Genomic DNA, 24,582 nt, shown 5'->3' on the forward strand with positions numbered 1-24,582 from the left:
CATTCGATTTGGCAACATAGAGGTTAATACTGACTGTGGACAACTGTTTTAATGGAGTACTGGGGACAGATCCTATTGAAATGCATTAATAAGAAAATAGCTGTAAGACATATAGATCAATGGAATAGAATTGAGAGTCCGTAACTAAATCCATATATTTATGATCCATATATTTCTGACCATATATTTATGATCAATTGATTTTTCAGCAAGGATGCCAAGACAATGCAATGGAGAAATAATTGTCTTTTCAACAAGTAGTGCTGGGACAATTGAAATCCACATTCAAATGAATGAAGTTGGACTCCTAGCACACACCATGTAGAAAAATTAATGGATCATACACCAAAATTTAAGAGCTACAACTATAAAACTCTTAGAAGAAAACATTGGAGTAAATCTTTGTAACCCTAGATTAAGCAATGGTTTCTTAAATACAATACTAAAAGCACAAATGATGAAAGAAAAAATAAATTGGACTACATCAAAATTATAACCATTTGTTCTGTAAATGACAACATCAAGAAAATGAAAATACTATCCATAAACGGGAGAAAATATATCATGTCGCAAATCGTATATCTCATAAAGGATCTGTATCCATAAGATATTTTTTAAAAAAGCTTAAAAGCAACAATAAAAATACAACCCAATTAAAAAGCAGGTAAAAGATTTGTATAAACACTTTTTGAAAAAAGATATGCAAATGGCCACATGAAAATATTCTCAACATCATTAGTCATCAGGGAAGTGGAAATCAAAACTATAATGAGAATATATTTCACACCCATTTTGATGGGTAGCATCAAAAATCATACAATAACAAGTGTTAGCAAGCATGTGGAGAAACTGGAACTCTCACACATTGCTAGTGGGAATGTAAAATGATGCAACTTCTTTGGGAAATAGTTTGCCAGTTTCTCAAAGTATCAGACAGAGTTACCAGATAACCAAGAGAAACGAAAGAATACTTCCACATAAAAATTTGAACACAGATATTCATATCCATATTTTAAATCATGCTGAATCATTCATTCAGCATGATTTAAAATAATCCCAAAGTGGAAACAACCAAATATTCATCAATTGATGAAAGGATGAATAAAATGAGGCTTATCTATAAAATGGAATATCATTTGGTAATGAAAAGAAGTGATGTACTACTGTTTGTTACAACATAAATGACATATGTTCTTCACATACTACATGTGTGATCTTTCTAAGCCTCAATTTCCTCTATGAGAATGTGATAATGCTTTCTTCCGCCCAACTTCTGGGCACAATTAGTGAGGGAGAAAATACATTGAAGGCCTTCATAAACTGCCAAATATTTCTAAACTACCTAGAAAAATATTAACAGAAAAACACAAGTGATTAACAGAGGACACTTACCTTTTCTTCAGAAAGAGCTTTGATATACTTTTTACCCACTTTTTTCTTCATTGTCCAGGAAATAGCTCTCATTTTTTTACCTAAACTTCTTCCATTATTTGAAGTTTTGTTTTGTTCTCCACTTTCATTTATGCATTCCCCTTCATGTACCTAGTTAGAATTATTTACAAAAAACAAAACAATAAAGCAATGAAAAACATTGCCATTTGTCCACACTCCCTCTTCTTCTCTCTTTTCTCTACTTCAATGTTCTTTATCTTCACTGTAAAATTACAAACTAAAATAAATAAGAAAGTATATTAGTTTATTACTATCTGTGTTAACTTACCATTACCCAAATTTCAGAAAAGAGTACTATAAATATTTTTAACTTCAGGTTTTTCTATCTTCCTTTACAAAAGCTTTGAAGAAGCTATCTAAGCATATTTTTAACTTCAACACTTTTCTGTGCTGTTCTCTTTCATAGCCTGAATCACAATTTTATTTAGATATTTATTTATGGGTTTTGTTGTTTTTTTAGTCTGTCTCCTCCTAGACTCTAGGCTTCATGAAGTAAGGATTTTCACCTGTATTGTAACAGTACTTTCTGAGTGCCTAAGGGAGATCCTGTCATAGAGTAGATGCTCAATACACATTTACTGAATGAATGAATGATGGTTTGCTAAAAAATGTGCAAACTACTTTATCAGGTTCACTAAGTTCTTTCACAAATTGCTAGGCCACCATTGCTAATCAATGAATTTGAATGAACCTGAGCAACTTTTATAGGTTAACTCTAGAATTATAAACTTGATATCAGTAAATATATCTATGTATGATTATGGAAAGTTGAAGGTTTATACAGTATGGGAGTTTGAGATTGACATATACACACAACTATATTTAAAATAGATAACCAACAGGGACCTACTGTATAGCACAGGGAACTCTACTCAATACTCTGTAATAACCTAAATGGGAAAAGAATTTGAAAAATAATAGATACCTGTATATGTATAACTGAATCATTTTGCTGTACACCTGAAACTAACACAATATTCTTAATCAACTATACTCCAATATAAAATAAAAATTTTAAAAAAAGATCAACAAGAAATCACTCATGATAAAAAAATTATATAGGGCTTCTCACTATTTGTATACACATACTGCATTGTATTATTTACAACTGTGTAAATGTTGATAGACCATATAGCTATATACAAGTTTATCAATGTATATTCATGCATGTATACAAGTTTATCCATAAGTTTATATATACATAAATATATAGGTGAATAAAAAGGGATATATGTAATATATGTATAAAAGGGGATATATTATATATACACATGCATATGTATGCACTAATGGAGGTATTTATAAAGTAATAATAGATGTCATTTTCTTTCTACTTTTTTTTGTCTAGAATATCCATTGCTGAAATCAACATATTTAAAGTTATTATAGGTAGATGGTTATAGGAATCTGAAAGGTATTCTGAGAGTCAGATATGATAAAAAGAATTCTTTATAAAAAAAACAAAAAATAAAGATGCAATATATAGAATGAATAATTAAGAAGTGCATAAGATCTAAAGCCTATTGATCTAAAACAAATCTATCACATGAATAGATAACTCAGGTTCAATGATAAGCATATATTTTTGCTTTTCTCAATGTACATCCCTCCTCTCTATTTTATTAGTTGTTTTACATTTCATGAATCACTTATCACAGTTGGTCCGTGGTTTATGAGATAGTATAACAAATAGCAAACTTTGGACACGATGTTGCATCCTGCCTTTGTCATTTATGACCTGTATAATTTAGAAGTAATTTTATTCAAACATATTTCTTCAGTGATAAAATAAAAATAATAATAGCTCCTACTTACAGGTAGGTAAAGTGTTTAGTGCTGTGCTTACTTCCTGGTAAGTGCTCAATTAAATGTAGTGATGATGATGATGATGATGATGATGTAAATAATTTTAGGGGAAGCTTTTCTTAAGCTACATTCAAAGTGTTCATGGTTTGCAAATGTGTATGGAGTGGTCGCCACTGAGACATTTCAAAGTGTACAGAAGTATGAGAGTGCAAATGAGCAGCCTATGCTCTCCTTAACTAATTTCCAATTAAGCCATTTAATCATTTCCTAAATTAAAGCAATTACAACTTACATGAAATTTAACATATATGTTGTTTTATAGTGGAAATGCTCAGAAAATTTGGGATCGTCTGTGTTACTTTAAATTGTAAATCTCTTTGTAAGTTGATGTTCTGCCTTCCCAAACATCTGTTAGTTTTCTTAGATAGCTTTTTACTCTTAATATCCAGCATGGTACTAGATACTAAATAATTGTTTGTTCATTTATCACAAAAATGTATGCAATGTTATGATTTTTAAATGTATTTCTTTTTCTTACTGTAATTTGTAAAAACTACATTTGGCTTCATAATTTTTCATAATGTGTTTGTATAACACTCATTAAAATGGAATAGAATACTAACCCCAGTTGAATCATCTGGTTTTGATACGGAATTATTCCGAAAACGGTCAAAATTCCCAAACTGCTGCTGCGCTATAAATAGGAAAGAAAAAGGAAAGGAAATTTAGGATTTGTGACTTTCACTGATAAAACTGCTAAATAGATTAGATTATGGTTCAGTAAGCATCAGTCTCTTGCAAATACAGGATTAAAAGATCTCTCTGGACTATCTAAAGGCGCTGAAGGTGTAACTATTATTAACACTGTAATATTTACAGTTCATAAAATGTCTTCATATGTTTATGTTACAGTGTTAAGCACCTTGGAGAAAATCTATTAAATTATTTTTAATTTATAGTGTTACTTTTGCTCTTGAGAATGGCATGTATTACTAAACAACCAACCAACTAATAAAAAAACAACAAAACAGACAAAAACAAGCATTTGAGTAGATCCACAATTGTGCCTCATAAAGATCATATTTATCAAAAAATAAAAATGAACACAAATGCATTTCCTGTTGCTAACTCCTGATAATTTGAAACTCTCTACTAGAAGTCAGAATGAGAAGGCACATACACAGGCCTATTAATAAATTGAAAAGCACATTTAGGTGTACACAGGTTGGGAGGAAAATGAATTTTTCCACATTTAACATGGAATTACAGTGAAACCCCCTGGGTCAATTTCATTCACTCGTTTAAGAAAAAGCTCAGTATGTTAATAGAAGACTTATTCTCTTGGATACTTCTTGCCTACAAGGCTAAATTTTTATTCCTATGTAACTCATTCTAGGCAGGTAATTACAAGCAATTCCTGATATACTGCAAAGTAAATGATTCTCCTAAACACACTTTCAAAAATTTTTAGAGTCTTTGAGTCACAAAATTGATATTTTCTCACTATTTAATTTTATACATTGTTTGGGATGGTGGATATCGGATGTTACAGACTTTATATACCCACATATCCCAAGAATATGTTATCTTAAGAACTTTATCTCATTTCAAGCTTATAATATTTCAAAATAAGCTGGTGGTACTGAAAAATAACCTGGTAATTTGAAAAGTTAAAAATGGGAGTCAGTAATCTATAAAACTTTGTATTGTCCTTTAAAAGTCACAGACCATTTTAGTTCAAGTCGGCTTCAAATGCTCTTAGTCTTTACAAGCATTTTTATTCTCATATCTCCCTACTACTGATCTTTAAAACTCCTTGTTTCACTTTAAATCAGTTGAAATAAAAAGATCCTGACACGTGACAAGGGGTTAGCTTGATAGACAGTGTGATACAGAACATCACCCCAAGGATAATGGCTGTGTTAAACACAAATAATGCCTTTCACTGACTTGCTACCCCTGATGAAGAAGCCCTTCAGCTTGTGGCGAGGGGAGAGAAAAAAGAAGGACTGAAACTGAGAACCACTCTGGTTCTCACGCAGGGCTTACTAACTTAGAGTGATTTCCCAGAGCAGTAATCATTTCTACTTGCCTAGTAGGCATTTCTGCCAGCCATCATTGCCCAGAAATCACAAAAGGGAATTGAGTGTATTCTTGTGTTGCTTATAAACTATCTGAACACAGGAAATCTGTTACTCTTTTATCTACTTGAAACATTCTTATGGCCTATTGGAGCCTATGCTTAGGGCTATTTTGTAGTCTACAACCAGCCTATGTCCTGCCTACTAAATATTAATGAGGGTTACAGCATGATATCCACCACTGGATAATTGGTCGTGTTACCCGGCATGAATAGGCTCACTTCAGCGTTTCTCTACAGTATCTTCTGCCATTAACTAATCAATAGTCACCACCTTTTAAAATTAATTCTCCCCTCACTATGTCAATAAAGAGAAGCAGATAATGGAGTAGTGGTTTTCAGGACTATTACTTTGGGTTTTGTCAGTCATCTCATTATGAATCACTCAACAGTTTTAAGCCAGAGGAGTAAAATACCAATCTGTCCTAAGACACCCTTTAGAAGCAAATCTAAGTATTTAAAATAACGTTTTTAAAATTTCAGTATTCTCTAGTCAAAAAGTTAGTGACTTTCTGAGATGGTTTCATAATGTATAGGTTATGGCTTAATGAAAAAGGGCTAATGTCTACTATGAGATATGGACAGTGAACAAATGTGTAATTTCTACTGCTGTTAAGTTTCCAGTGAAAAGGTGAATCACGTGGAGGTAAGCTGGTTTCATAGATGATAGTCCTTTATAAATAAGAATGTATTTCAATATTGATTATTTTGCACTGTATAATTGTAATGGATTAGGTTTAGCAAATACTATTTTGTGACAGAACTCCCATCAAGACAGAGCTATTATCTAAACAAATAGCTATCGACAAAAGAGTAACTTAAATAAAAATGCAATTTATATTTTAGATAATTCTTTGTTTTTGTTGACATTAGATTATATTTAGTCTTTAACTATAAATCTATACAGTCTTTCCTTATGCAATTAGATATGTGTTTGTAAAATGGCACACCTGTGGAAGGTAATTTGGAAAAACTAGCAAAATTACATGTATATGCCCTTTGACCCAGAAATTTCATTTCTAGACGTCTATGTCAGAGATACACTTGAATATAAATTGATTTACTCATCCACATTCAATGTAAATCTTTTATAATATTGTAAAGCTATAAATCCCAATGTTCATCAAGAGAAGACTGATTGAATAATTTATGGTAAATTCAAACAATAGAAATGTGTGCATCTGCAAAAACACTGAAATATAACTATCTGCTATGGAATTATCTCCAGGACAGTGTACGTGAAAAAAGACAAGTAGATAATTGTGTACATAATAGACTGCCTTTTGTCTAAGGGTGGAAATACATGTATGTGTCTCAATACAGGCAAAAATATATTTTCCTTCTTAGAGAAATGGGGTAAAAGAAGCAAAGTAAAAGGGACAGAAAACACACGTCTCTGAATATGCCTTGTTTTATAAATTTGACTTTAAAACCATGTAACTTAAAAAAATATTTATAAACAAAATTAAATAAAAATAAAAGCAATCCTTAACAATTCCAAATAAAAATAATGAGTCTAATTTCATATTGAATTGGTGGCTTAGAGAGAGGAATTATTTTAAACAATTAAAAAAAAAGACAGTAATTTGATAGTTTGAAGGACCAAAAAAAAAAAAAGACAAATTTTAACCTGTTTTCCAATCCCATTTACAATTGCATCCAAAAAAATTACCTAGGAATAAATCTAACTAAGGAGGAGGTAAAAGACATGTACTCAGAAAACTATGTCACTCATGAAAGAAATTGAAGATGACACTAACAAATAGAAACATATACCATGCTCATGGATTGGAAGAGTTAATATTGTAAAAATGACCACATTAGCCAAAGCAATCTATGGATTCAGCGCAATCCTTATCAAAATACAAAAGGCATTTCTCACAGAATTGTATGAATTCACAAATAACTCTAAAATTTGTATAGAAACACAAAAGACCTTGAATAGCCAAAGCAATCTTGAGAAAGAAGAACAAAGCTGTATTTACCACATTCCCTGATTTGAAACTATACTACACAGCTACAATAATCAAAACAGTATGGTACTGACACAAGAACAGACACGTAGTTTAATGGAACAGAATAGAGAGCCCAGAAATATACCACACTTATATAGTCAATCTACAGCAAAGGAGACAAGAATACACAATAGAGAAAAGACAGCTTCTTCAACAAATGGTGTTGGAAAACTGGAAAGCTACAAACAAAAGAATCAGACTGGATTACTTTCTCACACCACATAAGAAAATAAAGTCAAAATGGATTAAAGACTTAAATTTAATCCTGAAACCATAAACTCCTAGGACAAAGTCATAAGCAAGTAGGTTCTTTGACATTGATCTTAGCAATATATTTTTTGGATATGTCTCCTCCTGCAAGGGAAACAAAAGCAAAAATAAATAAATGGGACTACATCAAACTAAAAAGCTTTTGCACAGCAAAGGGAATTATCAACAAAACAAAAAGGCTGCCTACTGAATAGGAGGAGGTATTTGCAAATGATATATCCAAATAGGGATTAATATCAGAAATATACAAAAAATATAAAAAACTCATACAACTCAGCATCAAAAAAAGAAAAAAAAAAAAAACAACCCAATCAAAAAATGGGCAGAGGCCTTGAGTAGACATTTTTCCAAAGAAAACATACAGGTGGCCAACAGGAACATGAAAAGATGCTCAGCCTCACTAATCATCAGGGAAATGCAAATCTAAACCACAATATCACCTCACACCTGTCAAATGACTATTATCAAAAGACAGCAAATAACAAGTGTTGGCAAGGATGGGGAGAAAAGGGAACTTTTGTACACTCTTGGTGGGAATGTAAACTGGTGTAGCCACAATGGAGAACAGAATGGAGGTTCCTCAAAAAATTAAAAAATAAAACTACCATACAATCCAGCAATTTCACTCTTGGGTATTAATGCAAAGAAAAAAAAAGCACACTAATTCAAAAAGATACTTGCCCCCCCTTTGTTCATTGCAGCATTATTTACGATAACCAAGCTATGGAAGCAACCTAAGTGCACATCAATAAATGAATGGATAAAAAGTTGTTGTATACAAAAACACACACACACACACACACACACACACACACGCCCCACACACAATGGAACAAAAAGGAACAAAATCTTGCCATTTGCAACAACGTGAATGGACCTAGACAGTATTTTGTTAACTGAAATAAGTCAAACAGAGAAAGACAAATACTGCATGATTTCACTTGTATGTGGAATCTGAAAAGGGCAAACAAATGAACAAACGTAATAAAACAGAAACAGTCATACATACAGAGAACAAACAGGTGATTGCCAGAGGGGAGGGGTCGGGGGATGAGAGAAATAAGTGAGGAAGATTAAGAGATACAGACTTCCAACTGAAAAATAAATGAGTCACAGGTATGAAATTGGGGAATACAGGAATAATAATGTAATATCATTGTATGGTGACAAATGGTAACTAGACAGCATTTTGGTCATTTTGAAATATGTAGAAAGATCAAATCATTATGTTGTGCCCCAGGAATTAACGTAGTGTTGTAGGTCAATTATACTTCAAAAACAAACTCAGAAAAAGAGATCAGATGGTGGTTACTAGATTCAGGGGGTAGAGAGAGGGGGATTGGATGAAGGTAGTCAAAAGGTACAAACTTCCAGTTGTAAGATAAATAAGTACTAGGGATGTAATGTACAGCATGATAAATATAATTAATACTGCTCTATGTTATATATGATTGTTAAAAGAGTAAATCCTAAGAGTTCCCATCACAAGGAAAAGATTTTTTTAATCTTTATTTTATCTTATATCTATATGAGATGATGAATGTTCACTAAACTTAGTGTGATAATAATTTCGTGATGGATGTAAGTCAGATCATTACGCGGTGCATGTTAAACTTATATAGTACTGTATGCCAATTATATATCAATAAAACTGGAAGGAAAAAAATTTAAATTTTAACCTGTTTTCAGTATTCACACCATTGTTAATGATATCGATATATATAAATGCGAATGTTGAGAGACAATGAATATAAGTAATGATGTTAATGACATTTGAAGTCAAAATTCTCAGTCTATATTCTCAAATTTTTCATTTTTTCATACCATAAAGTAGGTAAGCTTTCAAAGACTACTAGGGCCATGCTAAAACAACACAAGGGCCATATTAAAAGATTGTCACTAGGGTAAATTGTATCCAAGTATGGGACAATTTTAGTAAAAGGAAGAATAATAACTGAGCTACACTGAAATACAACTAATATATCAAAATTCATGAGTTCATAATGACACTAAGAAGAAAAATATCAGTCGTCACCTTTGGAAATGTTACAGCCATATTATGAAAACTGGCAAATAAAGGGAAAAACAAACATTTAATCTGTTCTTCTTGTATAAAACATATTTTAGAGTAACTAAATATTTAATAAAGGAAAATTTTTCTTTCCATGTATATGTGTGTATATATTCTAGCTAATCAATTAAGTGATGAAATTACAAAAGTACCATTTTGTAAGTCCCTAATGCAATAATGGATCTAGGCAACAATCATCAATGGCTACTCAAATCACAAAAAAGAATGAACCAGAATATGGGCTTCATAACGGAAGCACCTAATATCACCAATGAAATATTCTTTTAAAAAGAAACCCGCAATCACACCAAGCTTCTGTATCTAACTACCAGATTACAAAAAATACAGAGACAGAGGAGCATGTTATATGACATCAAAAAGATGAAGTCAACCAGAAAATTTTAGACAATGAGAACATTTACAGGACAAATAACCTGGTTTCTTCCACTAATCAACAGAAAGAAATAAGAGAGGGAAAGTATAAATTGAGAATCTTTAAGAGTTGTATCAACTAAATAAATACTGTAAAATCCATAGATCTTATTTAGATATAGATATTATTTATCTATTTAGATATAGATCTTATTTAGATATCTTATTTAGATATAGATCTTATTTAGATATAGATCAAACTGCAGCAAAACACATCCAGGAGACAACTGAGGAAATTTTTAAATAAGTAGCTAAATGATAATATTGAGGAAGTATTGTTATTTTTCATTTGTAATTCAAAATAATCTAGTGAGGGCAGGAAGTATGTGGGCATAAAGGAGACATGACTGGACGTTATTTAATGATTAACTGGGTGATGGATATATGGGGTAGATTGTACGACACTCTGAGTTTACATATGCTTGAAATTTTCCATAATAAAATGTTGGGTTAAAAAAAGAACCAAATGTACCTATATAAAAGTTAAAAATAATTTACAAAGAGTTAATAAGGTGTAGGGCAGGGGGATGCATATGGGAAAATTGTACCTTCCTCAATCTTGCTGTGATCCTGAAGCTGTTCTTAAAAAAATAGTCTTAAAAAAAAAAGGGTAAATGGTTGCACAACTTTCTAAGGAACTAATTTTTAAGGATATCATTAACATTACTTAGGTCATGGTTGTTTAGAGGTATGGATGTATTTAAGGAGAAAATAAAGTTTTGCTTTCTAAATTTATTTTAGTACAACTAACTTTCCGATATAAATGTATTTTACTAGACTACCTTTTGAAGACTATCTGATTATGTGGTACAGTTACCCTCTTCCACATAGCCTACTTGGTTTCCACAAAAATAGGGCTGAATAAGTGGCATTTGGGTTGTTTGAACTCATTTGTGTGTGTGTGTCCCTACGCAATGCAAAGAACTTAAGAAAGGATTATTTTTTGTTCGTCACATTTCTTCTCTAGTTTTGTATAATTCTAATTATTACAGAATGTCTATTCATTATATAAAGCTAGCAGGATTCTTGGAAATCATATAGTCCCTCTCAATGAGGAAACTGTTATAGGAACAAAAACTTGCAAAAAAATCCCCCCCCTTTTTTTTTTCAATTCTCCACCCTGCTGTACTCTCCACTATGCCATTGCATTACAAAGTTTTGATCCTGCTTTCCATTTTCAAAGAAACTTGCTATTTAAGCGGGATGAAAAATATGTAAAGTTAGCATGATATATAGAATAGAACTGAGTAGGTTTCTTAAAACAATGACCATCCTAAATTTATCAACATGAAGGAGAATTAGGGAGTCTCTTTTTTTTTTTTTTTTTGGAATGTAAATCAACCTTTTGACTAAAACCAAAAGAATTGAACCCTTATTTTCATTTTTTAACCACTCTCCGGCTTCTGGGATCTTCAAGTAAAATCTTATCTCCAGCATGACAATATTTGGTTAAGGCATCGGTGGAAAATTTCACAGTCTATTTCAAAGAAAAATTTGCATATATGAGTCAGACATCTGCAGTATTTTGAAATATACTGGCAAATTAAAAATCACACACACTCTGCCAATGAGTTCTCACATCATCTAAATATTGCACATAGAGCCTTCATTGGTAATATGCTCTTAAAGTTCAGAATTCTGTTTCAGCACGTGCTTGTATGAATATTCTGTAATAATGGTATGCTAAATCTCAATAAGCTTGTCAGCCTTTATCCAAAAGCAGTTGAGGATTTAATTGTTCTAACTCACTCAGGTGCTGAGATCTTTTGACGAGTGTGAAACAAATTTAACTCACTTAAAATAATCTGTGAGGATTGCCTCAGTGTTAAATAATTACACTATCGTGTGGCGCTGATGGAAGACAGTTGTTTGGGCGTCAGGGAGCTGAAGGCTGAAAGACAAGCAGCGTGTGAAACAAGGCCTTCAACACTAACATTTCAACCTTGGGTAAAGGCAACTCGGTACTCAAATATGTATCAATGCTCTAAATATTTTTAATGTACATCTGGACTCTTAGAGCAAAAGTTAGTCTACTCGATCTCTCTGGTTCAGTATCTTTCTTATCAACTGCACGCTATCTAAAGGAAGTGCAGATTCTGACTCCACCACAGTGTTTTAAAAAGTTGTGTCAAAATTTCCATGCTAAAGCTTTCCTTTCAGAAGTTGATGTGCCAAGAGATGTTTTCTGTAAATTGAAACTACCTCAAAGAAAATTACCTAAAGGAAAGAAAACTAGAACTAAAAAAAAATCAATGCAGAATGAGCCATACCTGTAAAAGCGTTTATTTGTATCAGCCTATTTAATGTAACAAAAATAAGTTTTATGAGTGAAAAAGATTGAAACATTGAGAATTCTCAATTGCACTGCTGCATTACTTACTTATTACCATATCTCATGATTTACATTGCATTCACTGACTATAAGTATGCTGTACTTTTAGGAATTGAATAAAAGTTAAGATATTCTATTTTAGCTGAAAAGAATTTTTAAATTAAATAATACTGATATGTCTTAAATATCTTTTTTTCAGGTAAAAAGCATATTGCAACCAAAGTTCAGTCACTTGATATTACTAGGTATCAACTCTTACAAAATCCTATAGAATAAAAAGGAAATGCAAAACTTTAAAAAATGTGACCATGATCAGGCTATCTTGAACCTCTCAGCTTCTTGTTTTTCCTATTGTAAAACTTCTGCTTGCTTCCTCACTCCTGTATTATTATTATTCCTTCTTTCTATTCCTTCTCTCTCTTTTTCTAACTACTTAACTAAAGAAGTATACTAAGTGGTCCCTCTTGATCCTCCTGGAATTGTTTCATTATACCATCCTTCCTTGAAATCTTCCAGAATTCCCTTAGGGAACCCACTTTTACAGCTTCTCTAATTTACAGTAGCTTCTCGGCCTGCCTTCAGGCTGGAAGGCTATATGCCAACAAAAATCTCTCTCTGCTTATGGCCTCTTACCCCTGAGGATCTGTTTTGATCATGCCTTCTGAACCTTCCACCTGCACTGTTGGAAATCGGTATTTGCTCACTGCTGTCTTTGGGGAGTTTGGACACATAATGCAAAATGTAATATATTTACCACACACACATTCTTTCAGCCTTCACATCTGCTCAATTCTTTTCTCACATCTCTGTTGTAGGCATTTATCTTCATTACCGCTATGCAACTATGTGCTTACAACCCCATTCCTGAGTCAACGAAATAACAACTTTCAGCTCTTTAGTTCCCAAATTTTTGCCTCTCCAATCATCTAAAGATGTCACAACACTGGACTCCTTTCCCTAAAATACCAATTCTCATCATTCCATTCATCTTCTCAAAATGTAAAGCTTGCTCCACATTGGTTTCTTGGTCCCTGAGAGCTTGCTTTATGCCGAGCGATTTATCTATAATTATTTCATTAAACAAATACAACCCCCCTCTGAGATGGTTATTGATTCCTTCAGTTTACAGATGAGGAAAACTGAGGCTCAGAGAGTTTAAGTGGCTCTTCTTTAGTTAACAAAATGAAGTCCAAACTTAGCATGCTGCACATTCATGATTCCCCATGGATTCAGGTAATGCTAGTCAATCTGATTAAGCAGAACTTCTGACACTTCTTGCTGGCCAGTGTGGACACACTCATTTATGTTTCTAAGCTGTTGCTCACGCTGTTTTTCTCTCAAGGAAAGTTCTTCCACTCTTCTTCCTCCTACTCAAATCCAGCCCATTCTTCAAGGGCAGGATCAAGTCCTACCTTGTCTATGAGACCACTTGCCGACACCTCATCATTTTAGCACACATTGATTGCCCCTGATCTTAAGTGATGTAGGCCTATAGAAAAAATCCTACAGTTGGGAGCCTTGGGAAAATCACAACAGATGACAAATCCCACACATTTCTCTTCAAGTTAAATGACAAAAACCATACATTTCACAGTTACACAAAAGAAAATTATAACTTAGTCATGTTATAGTCAAAGAAAACAATTTGCTGATGTTTACTTAAGGAGCATAATGTTTTATATTATGCAATTCAGTGTAAATATACTAAGGGGTTTCTATGGCTAAACTTTGTGCTTGGGATCAGGGCTGTCTGTATGAATAAGAATCCATCCTGGAGGAATTTACACTCTATTGGTGGCATCAATCACAGAATTCCAATCTATAAGAGCTAAATAGAGCCATATTCAGATGAATGGTATACAAATACAGAAGCAATTCCTAACAGCAGATTATATTTACACACACAATAAATTAAAAATGTATACTAGATGTCAGCTTGGAAATTTATATTCATCATTATTTATACTTGTACTGACTACTTAATACATGAAAGGCATTTTGTATGCATATGTCTATATCTATATTATTGATAGTCTAAAGAAAGACAGTAAAATGATCACAGGTTTTGGACATGAAATTAGCTGAAATCAATACAATTTGAATTTGCTTAAGCATCTTCAAAAATTATTTACTGTAAGAGATTGTGTAGTTATTAGCTGAGGGACTACTTAGAAATTGCCAAATCTAAAGAGGATAATTGCTAAAATGATGATTAAAATAATAAAAAGACAATGAACCACACACTGTGTGTTAAAAGGAGCACTGGATGACAAAAAAATGTGTCTTAATAATTGTCTCCCGGGGCTTCCCTGGTGGCGCAGTGGTTGAGAGTCCGCCTGCCGATGCAGGGGACACGGGTTCGTGCCCCGGTCCAGGAAGATAGCACATGCTGTGGAGCGGCTGGGCCCGTGAGCCATGGCTGCTGAGCCTGCACGTCCGGAGCCTGTGCTCCGGAACGGGAGAGGCCACAGCAGTGAGAGGCCCGAGTACCGCAAAAAAAAAAAAAAAAAAAAAAAAAAATTATCTCCCGAACTCTTCAAGGGAGAGAAAGAAAGATTGTTTCTAGTGAACATAATCATTTGGGGGCACTAGAAAAGTGTTGTGTATTCACAAGAATATATCACTAAGGTTTCCCATTGTCTGGATGGACTATCTTTCAAAACCAGAATAAGCGGAACTTTTCAATTCTTTGCACCAGCATGGATGGGTTGTTAAGACCTTCATGGAGAGCTGTGTTGAAAAGCGTTCCAATGCCACTTTCGGGCTTAGAGTTAGAGATCATGATTAACCATGTCCACCAAGGTTACACAAGATGGTCTGTGTTTTAGGGAAGATGGTGGGGAGGGGAATGAAGAATTACAGGTAACGTACTTTATGCATTTACCATACCTATTCAATGATAAGTAATTTCTGTGAGCAAATTTCCATTACTAATTTTGTTTTCTAGGCACCTTGGTAGAGAGAACGCAGTATGAAAAACGGATGATTCAGATTTCCAGTTACAAGAAATATGTATAATCCTCCCATAAATTTAGAAATTAACTTTCTATTGTGTACATATTAGATTTTTTCTACTTATAGTCAAATATTCAATAAGATTTTAACTATAGTCACGACATTGTCAACTATTTTAATCCTATAATCTTCAAAAACAAATAAATAAGTCTGCATAAATAATTCTCCAGAGCAGCATATGGATAACAAAAGAAGATAATATTGAATATCATGGTTAAGGAAGGCAGCAGTCATTTAGGAGAAGAATGACTTTGAAGTAGTAATCATAGCAGGCCTTACTACATTGATCATAATCTTAATGATCAATGTCCTGGTTTTCTCAGTAAAGGCCGTAATCTACTATTTGTTCTACCTACTAATGAAATTATATCATATGTATTATGCATAGTATCATTAATCTAAAAGGCAAACTATTGAAGAAATGAAGGAGAGGTTATGCCTATTCAACTCCATCATCAAAGAGATTTGTAAAAAGCAAGAGTAACTTTTTATCATCTAAATTAAACTGAACATTCTCTTTCAGGGTTTTAGATTTAAGCCTTTTCTCCTTTTCAGTAATCAGAAAGAGAAAAAGTCTTGAAAATTTTTTCTTAGTTGACATGTGGTGGAAGAATGTACAGTACCTTTAAGTCCATGAAGATACTTATTCACATACTTAGTAGTTGAGTATGTTGACTCAAACTTTAGGATCCTGAGAAATTTCCTAACCAAGTTTACCAGTCAAATGTTTCTACCACTAAATCCAATTACTCCAGTTTTAAAAATAAAATAAAATCTTCACAAAGAGGCCAGCATTCATAGTACCCATTGCTTTGAAATCTTAGTTAAATAAAGGAGTGAAAATAAAGTTGGGAAAATAGAATCCATTTAATACACTTTCCCATCAGATTCTCTGGAACAAAATCTCTCCTTTACCTCTGTTAGTCTGCAATGTCCACCATATTCACTTGGCCTCTGGGTACGTAATGACCTCTAACGTTCTCCCCAAGAGATATTCCAGTCATGCAGTGATCTCCTTGAACACAGGTAATGACGAACAACAAGCTAATTCTCAAAAAGGTTTTTTTTAAAGTCATTTTTACTACTTTTAAATGAGTGTGTTTGATGCATGATTTTGGTCCCCCTGATTAATGGTCACCGCCAGCCCAGCTTCTGGAATTGTAATGTTTCTGTGAGCTTCCCTCCAGCAGAGCTCGACCATTAATCCAGTGGCATATGTCAGCTCAGCAGAGCAAGGTCACTCTTCTGCTTCAAGGGGAACCTTTTTAGAAATAATAAAACTGACAGAAAGTTCTTTTTTGCATGTTTTATGCCACCTGAGGTTGAGTGCTGCAGTTAATATCATAAAGCTTATAAACATTCCCATCTCAGGCAGCACCCGCTGACACTATGCTTAGGAATTTAAACTATTTTTTCTTAGTAAGAACAGACATGTTTATGTGGGGCAAATATACAGTATGTAATCCTGAACAAGGAAAGAATAAGTAGAAAAAAAATAGTTGTAAGTTCATGCTAGGATATTTGGAAGAGATGTTTGGGTCTTCATTGTCAATTACATCTATTTTCCTTTCATTGTATTTGGATTTGGCTCTAAAAATATTTTAGTCTATTGAGGAGTTAATAGTGGTTTGAAATGTAATAGTAGTGGTAGAAATGAACTCAGTTTATGACAATTCCTAAACCTACAATTTATGTCTGATAATTGTAGAACATTTATCTTTGAAGGAATTTTATTTTTAAAATTATGAACCTTTGTTTCATTGGTAACAGGTACTTTAAAATTGGTAAATAATTATAGTGAGATATTCATAAGCTTAAAGTAATTTGAAATTTGTAGATGGCTTAGTTTAGAAAAGATGATGGTTGTATAATAACTCACAGTATAAAGAATATATACCCATAAGCATTACAAAATTTATGTATCAAATTATTTATTATTACTGTTAATTAAAAAATCAAAGTTGCCTAGCTAAAACCATGTGAATATTCAGAAAAAATTTTAATCAAATATTCAGACCAATGTCATATCACTATATATTATGATATTGATATTAGGTAAATCTGTCTTGAATCTTATTCCAGGAATTTAAATTGTTAAAATAATGAAAAGCATAGAAAACAAACTTCATTGTTTAGCTGTCTTTATTTTATGAATATAGAGAAAAGGTGGGGTTAGGTGGCAACTTAAGCCAGTCTTTCCAAGAAGCCAGTTCCTTAGTTGGGTCTCCATGTCCAATGTCAAGCCCTCACATTGACAGGTACAAGAACTTTATTTTTCAAGCCTGCAGAACTAAACAACTCCAAGGGGGACTGACTCATAAACTAAACTGTTAGGCTACCAAAAATGGCAATACCAAGTATCGGTTAGGTATGAGAAATTCATCTGCCAAGAAGAATGCATATTCTTGTTGACTGATCAAAGAAATGTCTCCCCTAGAGACATGGGATGCAAAGTCATCGCTGGAAGTTTGTTTGATTAGTATAGTAGAGTCACAGAAAAGTGAATTAGGTTGTATTAAAGGCTAGAGACACGAAGTTATAATAGCCTGAACTTAGTTCACCTAAGTGAGCAAGTCTGCTGAACCTAATGGAATATTTGCTTTTGTTGATACAGATTGTTCTGCAGACTCAATGGCAAATTTCTACTCTCCACCTCCTTTCTAACCGCTCTGAAAGCAACTCTTTGCAAATGCTTTTTTTTTTCCTTCAGACAGATTACATTACAATTTTTGATCATTGTTTTGTCTCATTACATTCTAAGAATGGTTACTTTGTTTTATGTGGGTGTTGTCCAGATCTTTATCAGTGACACATTTACAAACTATGTCTCGGAGTAGAGTACTACTTTAGATGACTTATATTATCCATTAGTCATTACACAAGTATTGTGCATATGTTGAGGAATCACGACTATGTTCCACATTATAAATATTTTTGATGGTAGCCAAAGTGTAATAGAGGGCACATGGAGTCTGAAAGTTAGACAGAGTTCAATACCCTTTGTTCCCCCCCCAAAATTGCAGGAATACAAATATGAATTAGATGCATCCCCTGTTCTTGATGGTAACTCCATTTGGGAGGACATATTAGAATAAACTATGCTAAAAGAAACAATAGAGGTATTGAACAAGTACTATTAAACTAGAAAGGAGGGAGAGATTATTAATCAAACATGTACCATGTGCTAGGGAATTTACATATGGTAATTAACTTAATTCTCACATCAATCCTATGTGACGTGCCTTAACATATCCCCTTCTTCAGATAAGCACAAGAAACTCAAAAGATGTTTAACAAAATGTTCAACATCTCATAGTTAAGAAATATCAAAATAAGACCTCAAACCCAACCTATAAGACTTTAGTTCATATTTCCTCCTGCTCTGCCAGAATGCTCTCTAATGCACTGCCTTGGGTTAACTGGTGGAGGCTTTCTTGAGGGAATGAGAGTCCAGTGAGGTATTAAAAAATAAGTTCATGAATTGAGAAAAATGGGCAAAGGTATTCTAGGGTAAGAGAGGCACAAACAGGGAAAAGAATGAGAGTGATCAGAGCCACTGAAATCTGAGATTTGGATACACAAAGAGAGACACCAGGTTATGTGCACAGAGGGACAACCAAGTTAAAGGGCAGCAAGCAGTGGCCAACTGCCATCCAGAAAGAAGCCTAGACAGATCCTTCCCTATGGCCCTCAAAGGAAACCAATTCTGCTGCATCTTGATCTTGGACTTCCAAACACCAGAACTGTGAGAAAATAAATTTCTGTTCTCTAAGCCACTGAGTCTATGGTATGTTGTTACAGAAGCCCTAGAAAACTAATACAGACTTAGGTGAAAACTTCCAAAACTCTTTAAGTGAGGGGAGAAAGGGGACATGGCCAGCTGTGTTGACAAATGGCTCTCTATCTATAGAAGAATCATTTTGTCTACCACCAGAGACAGCTTAAAACCCTCTTCTATTCTTATTAATCAATTCTCAATGGAGGACATTTTTGTTCTCTACTAAGAAGTTAATTATGAATGTCTTGTTTCCAAAAGTTCACCTAAGTCCTTAACACTAGAAAGGAAGAGAAATGGATCAGTTTGGGAATGCTAAATTTGGAAACACAGCTATGTAGAGTATGGACTTAATTCCATTATTAAAAAGAAACCACACAATCTGTAGGGATAATGAAGCCATTTATCTCCTAAGCAAGGTAAGGAAAGTTTAAAGAGATAAGTGTGTCATTAAATTGATTTTTAACAAATCCAGTGCATTGGTAGTCAAGGTAATGACTTTATACCTTCCTATAGGATGTAATACCCACATTTACAAGGGTAGTCTACACTTCTGTCATTTCTCTCAACCATTTGTCTCCAGAACTTTCTATGTATCATCTGGGCACTGTGTTTTTTTCAGATATAGCCGTCTATTTGGTACTAACCCTTTGCTACTTGCTTGAAATAAAACTTGATTACAGATTCATGTTCTATAAAATGGGATGGCTAGAGTGAATTGGTACTTTGTTTGAAGATAATTTTTCAAGGCTAAAATTATTTACCTCTTTCAAACAATTCAACAAGGCGAAATAAGCAAATTATTAGTTCATCTATTCTGATTCAAGGTACCCCAGAAATGAAAATTAAATCCAATAGAAAATTGTATTTTGAAGAAAGAGGTAGAAACTTTTGGGAAGTGGCATATCAGTATGGGGGTAATTTTCTGGTGGCTGGGAGCAGAGGGATGAGGGCATTTCTCCTTGAAGTGTGAGTACCAGCTGGAAGCAAGAACAGTGCAGAGCAGGGGCAGCCTTTCTCTTTACCACCTTTACAGCCCATGTGGTAAGTTCCTTTCTTATATATCCAAATGTATACAGTATGCACAAATAAATCCCAAATTCAACATCTTCTCAACATCCACCTGTCACTTCCTTTGTCTGAGCCACCATTATCTCTTTCCTAGTTTCTGTAATATCTTCCTAAAGGGTCTCTTTTCCCTGCTTCCTCCCTCACTTTCTTCAGTGTATTTGAAACACAAAAGCAAGAATAAAACCACTAAATATAAGCCAGATCCTTCTCTTCCCTTCTCAAAGTCTTTTAACACTAGCTTAAATCCTTATAATGACCTAGAAGGCCCTCTACATCCAGCTCTTTGTGACTGCCCTTCCCCTTGTGTATGCTGATCCATTGTTTCTCAAACACACCAGGGACACTCCATATATACACTACTATGTATAAAATAGATAACTAATGAGAACCTACTGTATAGCTCAGAGAACTCTACTCAATGCTCTGTGGTGAACTAAATGGGAAGGAAATCCAAAACAGAGGGGCTATATATATACATGTAACTGATTCACTTTGCTGTACAGCAGAAACTAACACAATATTGTAAAGCAACTCTGCTGTAATAAAAATTAATTTAAAAAAAAAAAAAGGCTTTTGGTCTTGCTCATCCCTGGGCCTGGGGTAAGATTTCCTCGGCCAATCTCACAGCCAGCCCTTCATTCCCTTCAGGTCCCTTTTTAAATGTCCCATTCTCACCAAGTCTTCCCTGGTTCTTTGTATTCGTATTCTTCCTTTTCTTCAACACTTACCATCACTTAGCCTACTCTGTATTTAACATATTCATCTTGTTTATTGTCTGTCACCCCCAGTAAATGTAAATCCTATGAGGCCAGGGGTCTTTGTTTTATTCACCACTGTATTCCCAGCATATGGTCTATATTGTTCATAGTAAGTGCTCAGTAGATATCTATTGCTTTGAAGAATGAAGGAAGGAAGGAGTGAATTAACTTTTAAGTTCTTTGAAGAGATTAGTAGAAAAAAATATCTCCAGATTGGGAAACTTTAAACGTTGTTGATGCTCAGGTACATTCTACATTAGGTAAATTAGAATATTGAAGAAGGAACCCAATCATCAGTATTTCTTAAAGCTCTTCAATGATTCAAATGTGCAACCTAGGTTGAGAGCCGTCAATGTAGAAATCATTTCCAAACTTTAAAGTGCTCACAGAGCTCCTGGGTATCTCACTACAATGTATATTCTGAATTAATAGGCCTGGGGTAGGCCAGAGAATCTGCATTTCTAACAAACTCCTGGAATGCCAGTGTTGCTAGTCTGTAGGACCACAATGAGTAGCAATACTTAGATCCATATTCAACTCAAACTTGGTGGCCCTGTAATACTTTTTACTGTGGTCTATACTCCATTTTCTTCTGACTTATGTTATTTGTCTTTAGGTTTGCATTATAATTTACTTTAAATATTTCTTGGAAAACAAATATGACACAAATACTAACTAAATACAGAAGTGAAGAGAACCTTTAGAGAGATTTTTTAGAGGCACGGGGTGGGGGTAATAACCCAAAGTAAAGATAAACATTTATTTATACCCACCATTTTTCTAATGGGAAAAGTGGATTCAAAATATTACTTACATTGTATATCACATACCTTACTTGGAATCACTTTGTTTGAAAAGCCAAAACATTCAACTGAAGAACATAAACATAAATTAAAGTCTGAAAATTATACCCCAGATGATGACGCAAAAAGAAGTAGCAGGGGGGAAACCCACAGGTTTAGAAGAAGAAAAGCCGCCCCAAATAATCTCAACTCAATTTTTTTGCTAGCCATGATATCTCGGACAAAATTTTTCACAGCTACAGTGCTGTTTTCTGTAAATTAGGTGCCGGAGGGAGTTCCATAAACCCCTTGTGCAAGTATTTGGCCTAAAGTAAGCACTGGTTCATATAAATACTTCATCTCTTTTCTTATACCTGGTTAGATAAGAGTTAAAAATGTATCTTAACAGTCTTGATAGGAAAAGCAATGAAGAAAGCTCTTAAATGCCACAACTATGTGTCATCCTTGTCTAGGAGCATAAATTTGCACAGCGGGCAGTGCAGTGAAAACAACTCATAATCAACTCATCACCTCTCATCATTGCTAGGATCAAATGCAAATGGGAAAGAATGCCACTTCAGTCATTGCTAGTGAAAATTAGCATCTGTGACACTAATGGTGTCTCATTTAGTATGCACTTTAGATTTTAAAAAATGGTAAAAAGAAAAAACTATTTCCAGAGCTGCCATTATATCAGTGTTTCCCTTTAAAATAACAGTGGTATTTGAAACTCCTTTACTCAAAGAAAAACCTAAGTTAAGAATTATTAACACAGATCATTAATCCCAGCCAAATAAAGGTCAACTTGTTCTAATTACAGGAGCAGAGCTTCATTTGTGGTGTCTATTCCTTTTCTATTTTTGAAGTTTCTACCATATTCCCTAACCTGGAGCAATGGTCTACTTGTTATGTAACAATGGGACTCTCTAGGGATTCTTGCACAACATTTGCTTTATTGGAGTTTTTCTTAAAATAAAACTTAGAAATGATTTACAATTGTATTCACACACATGCATACAAACTTTCTTATGTACACACTAACAGCCTTGCTACCAAGAATAATGAAAATACATAGTACTAGTCAGTATTCATACTTGAACCTGGTTGCATACAGTAGAATCAAGAAACTTCATTCACTTTCCAAATACTTATTAAGAGCTTACTACATTAAAGGTGTTATACTAGATTTAGGAGGGAAATACATGCTTTTAGCTATCTCAATACTAGGTCATGATTTTTTTGACAATTTGAACATTTGAATGCTAATAAAGTTGTTCTTATTGTTGTTTTACAATTTTAAGTTTTAAAGCTTGGATGGACACCTGGAGGGATTTAATAGGTGGAATTCTGGCATTTAGTCAGAGACAGGAATGGAAGACCTCTAAATTCCTTTCCACCTGACAGAGAGAGGCTCTTAAAAATATGCTCTCCCAGTTTTCCTTAAAATTTAGCTGGTGATTAAGACAGAAATAGAAATAATATCTACGGTCCCTATGCTTGTAACGGTGGCATAATAATTAAGAACAGGAGTGCCGGAAATTGACATATGTATTTCACACAACAGAGTTTTATTTTTTATCTGTGCATCTTTGCTTAAGTTCATTAACCTTCTCTATGCCTTCTCATCTATAAGGCTAAATAAAAGTTATTCTCTCACAGAAATGTTACAAATATTAAATAAATTAATGTACAAAAAGCTCTAAACACAGCCACTGGTACATCATAACCTCACAATGAATATAGCAAACTAAAACATTTTAGTTGGAAAAAGAGTTAAGGAAAATTATGTTCTATAATTTAAAGATTTATTGAGTGTAATGAGATCATATCTTTTGAACTCTGCATACTAGATATGCTTATTTTTTTTAATTCACAATCAGTAGTGGGCACTAGTGATGACAAGGTGAAAACAAAATTCAAAAAGGAAAGTACAGTACCTTGCAAGTATGTTAAGAAAGGCTATTTTTGATTGACTAATCTAAATGTAGAATACTTAATCATTTATCAAAAAGAAATTTATCAAATATCTTTCTTAATTTGGAATTTACTAATACGCCATAGAGAGTTCTGAGACATGAATTATAACAGTTTCCCTTATGGAATATTTCTGGTCTCTCCTTTTTAACCTACACTATGAATCTCTTATAATAAATATGAATGCTATTTGTCCTATTTATGAGCTATTTGAAGGAAAGAACCCATACCAAAAATGGAGAAACAGAGGACAATAAAAGGTGAAAAAGAAAACATATTAATAAATTATAGATGGTAAAATGATATTTTAATGGGTTCTTATTTTTTTTTGATTCATGGATATGTTTATTGATAAGTCTTGTGAATATAAGAAAATAATAAATTATTTTGTATACAGACTTATAAAATCTATTGCTACATTTTATAGCCATGAATGTTCTGAACTTTCTCACAACCACAGGACATATTTAAAAATACTAATAACAAAGTCCTTCTCCATTTATTTACTTTTCAAATGAACAGTTTTGTAACTTTTATTTAAGGAATAACATTAGTTATAATATTCACTCACCATTTGAATTGGGTATTAGGTCACCTGAACTACAACCCACAGAAGTTAACATGAGCTGCATGACTAAATAATAGTCACCTCATTTTTAATGTTGTTGTTTCTTACCTACTTTAGCATT

At 33.5% G+C, this 24,582-nt stretch overlaps 1 protein-coding gene across 1 annotated transcript in view; it reads right to left on the reverse strand.

The window, feature by feature from the left end:
• Positions 1–24,582, reverse strand: part of SAMSN1 (SAM domain, SH3 domain and nuclear localization signals 1) — a 131,175-nt gene that overhangs the window by 20,299 nt on the left and 86,294 nt on the right. The window contains exons 10-11 of the mRNA XM_065875894.1: positions 3,882–3,944; positions 1,393–1,542 (exon numbers count right to left, since the gene is read on the reverse strand). Of these exons, the coding sequence (XP_065731966.1) occupies positions 1,393–1,542; positions 3,882–3,944 (213 nt within the window). The remainder of the gene's footprint in view (positions 1–1,392; positions 1,543–3,881; positions 3,945–24,582) is intronic.

Source organism: Phocoena phocoena, chromosome 4 (genome assembly GCF_963924675.1).
Source record: "Phocoena phocoena chromosome 4, mPhoPho1.1, whole genome shotgun sequence".
NCBI lineage: Eukaryota > Metazoa > Chordata > Mammalia > Artiodactyla > Phocoenidae > Phocoena > Phocoena phocoena.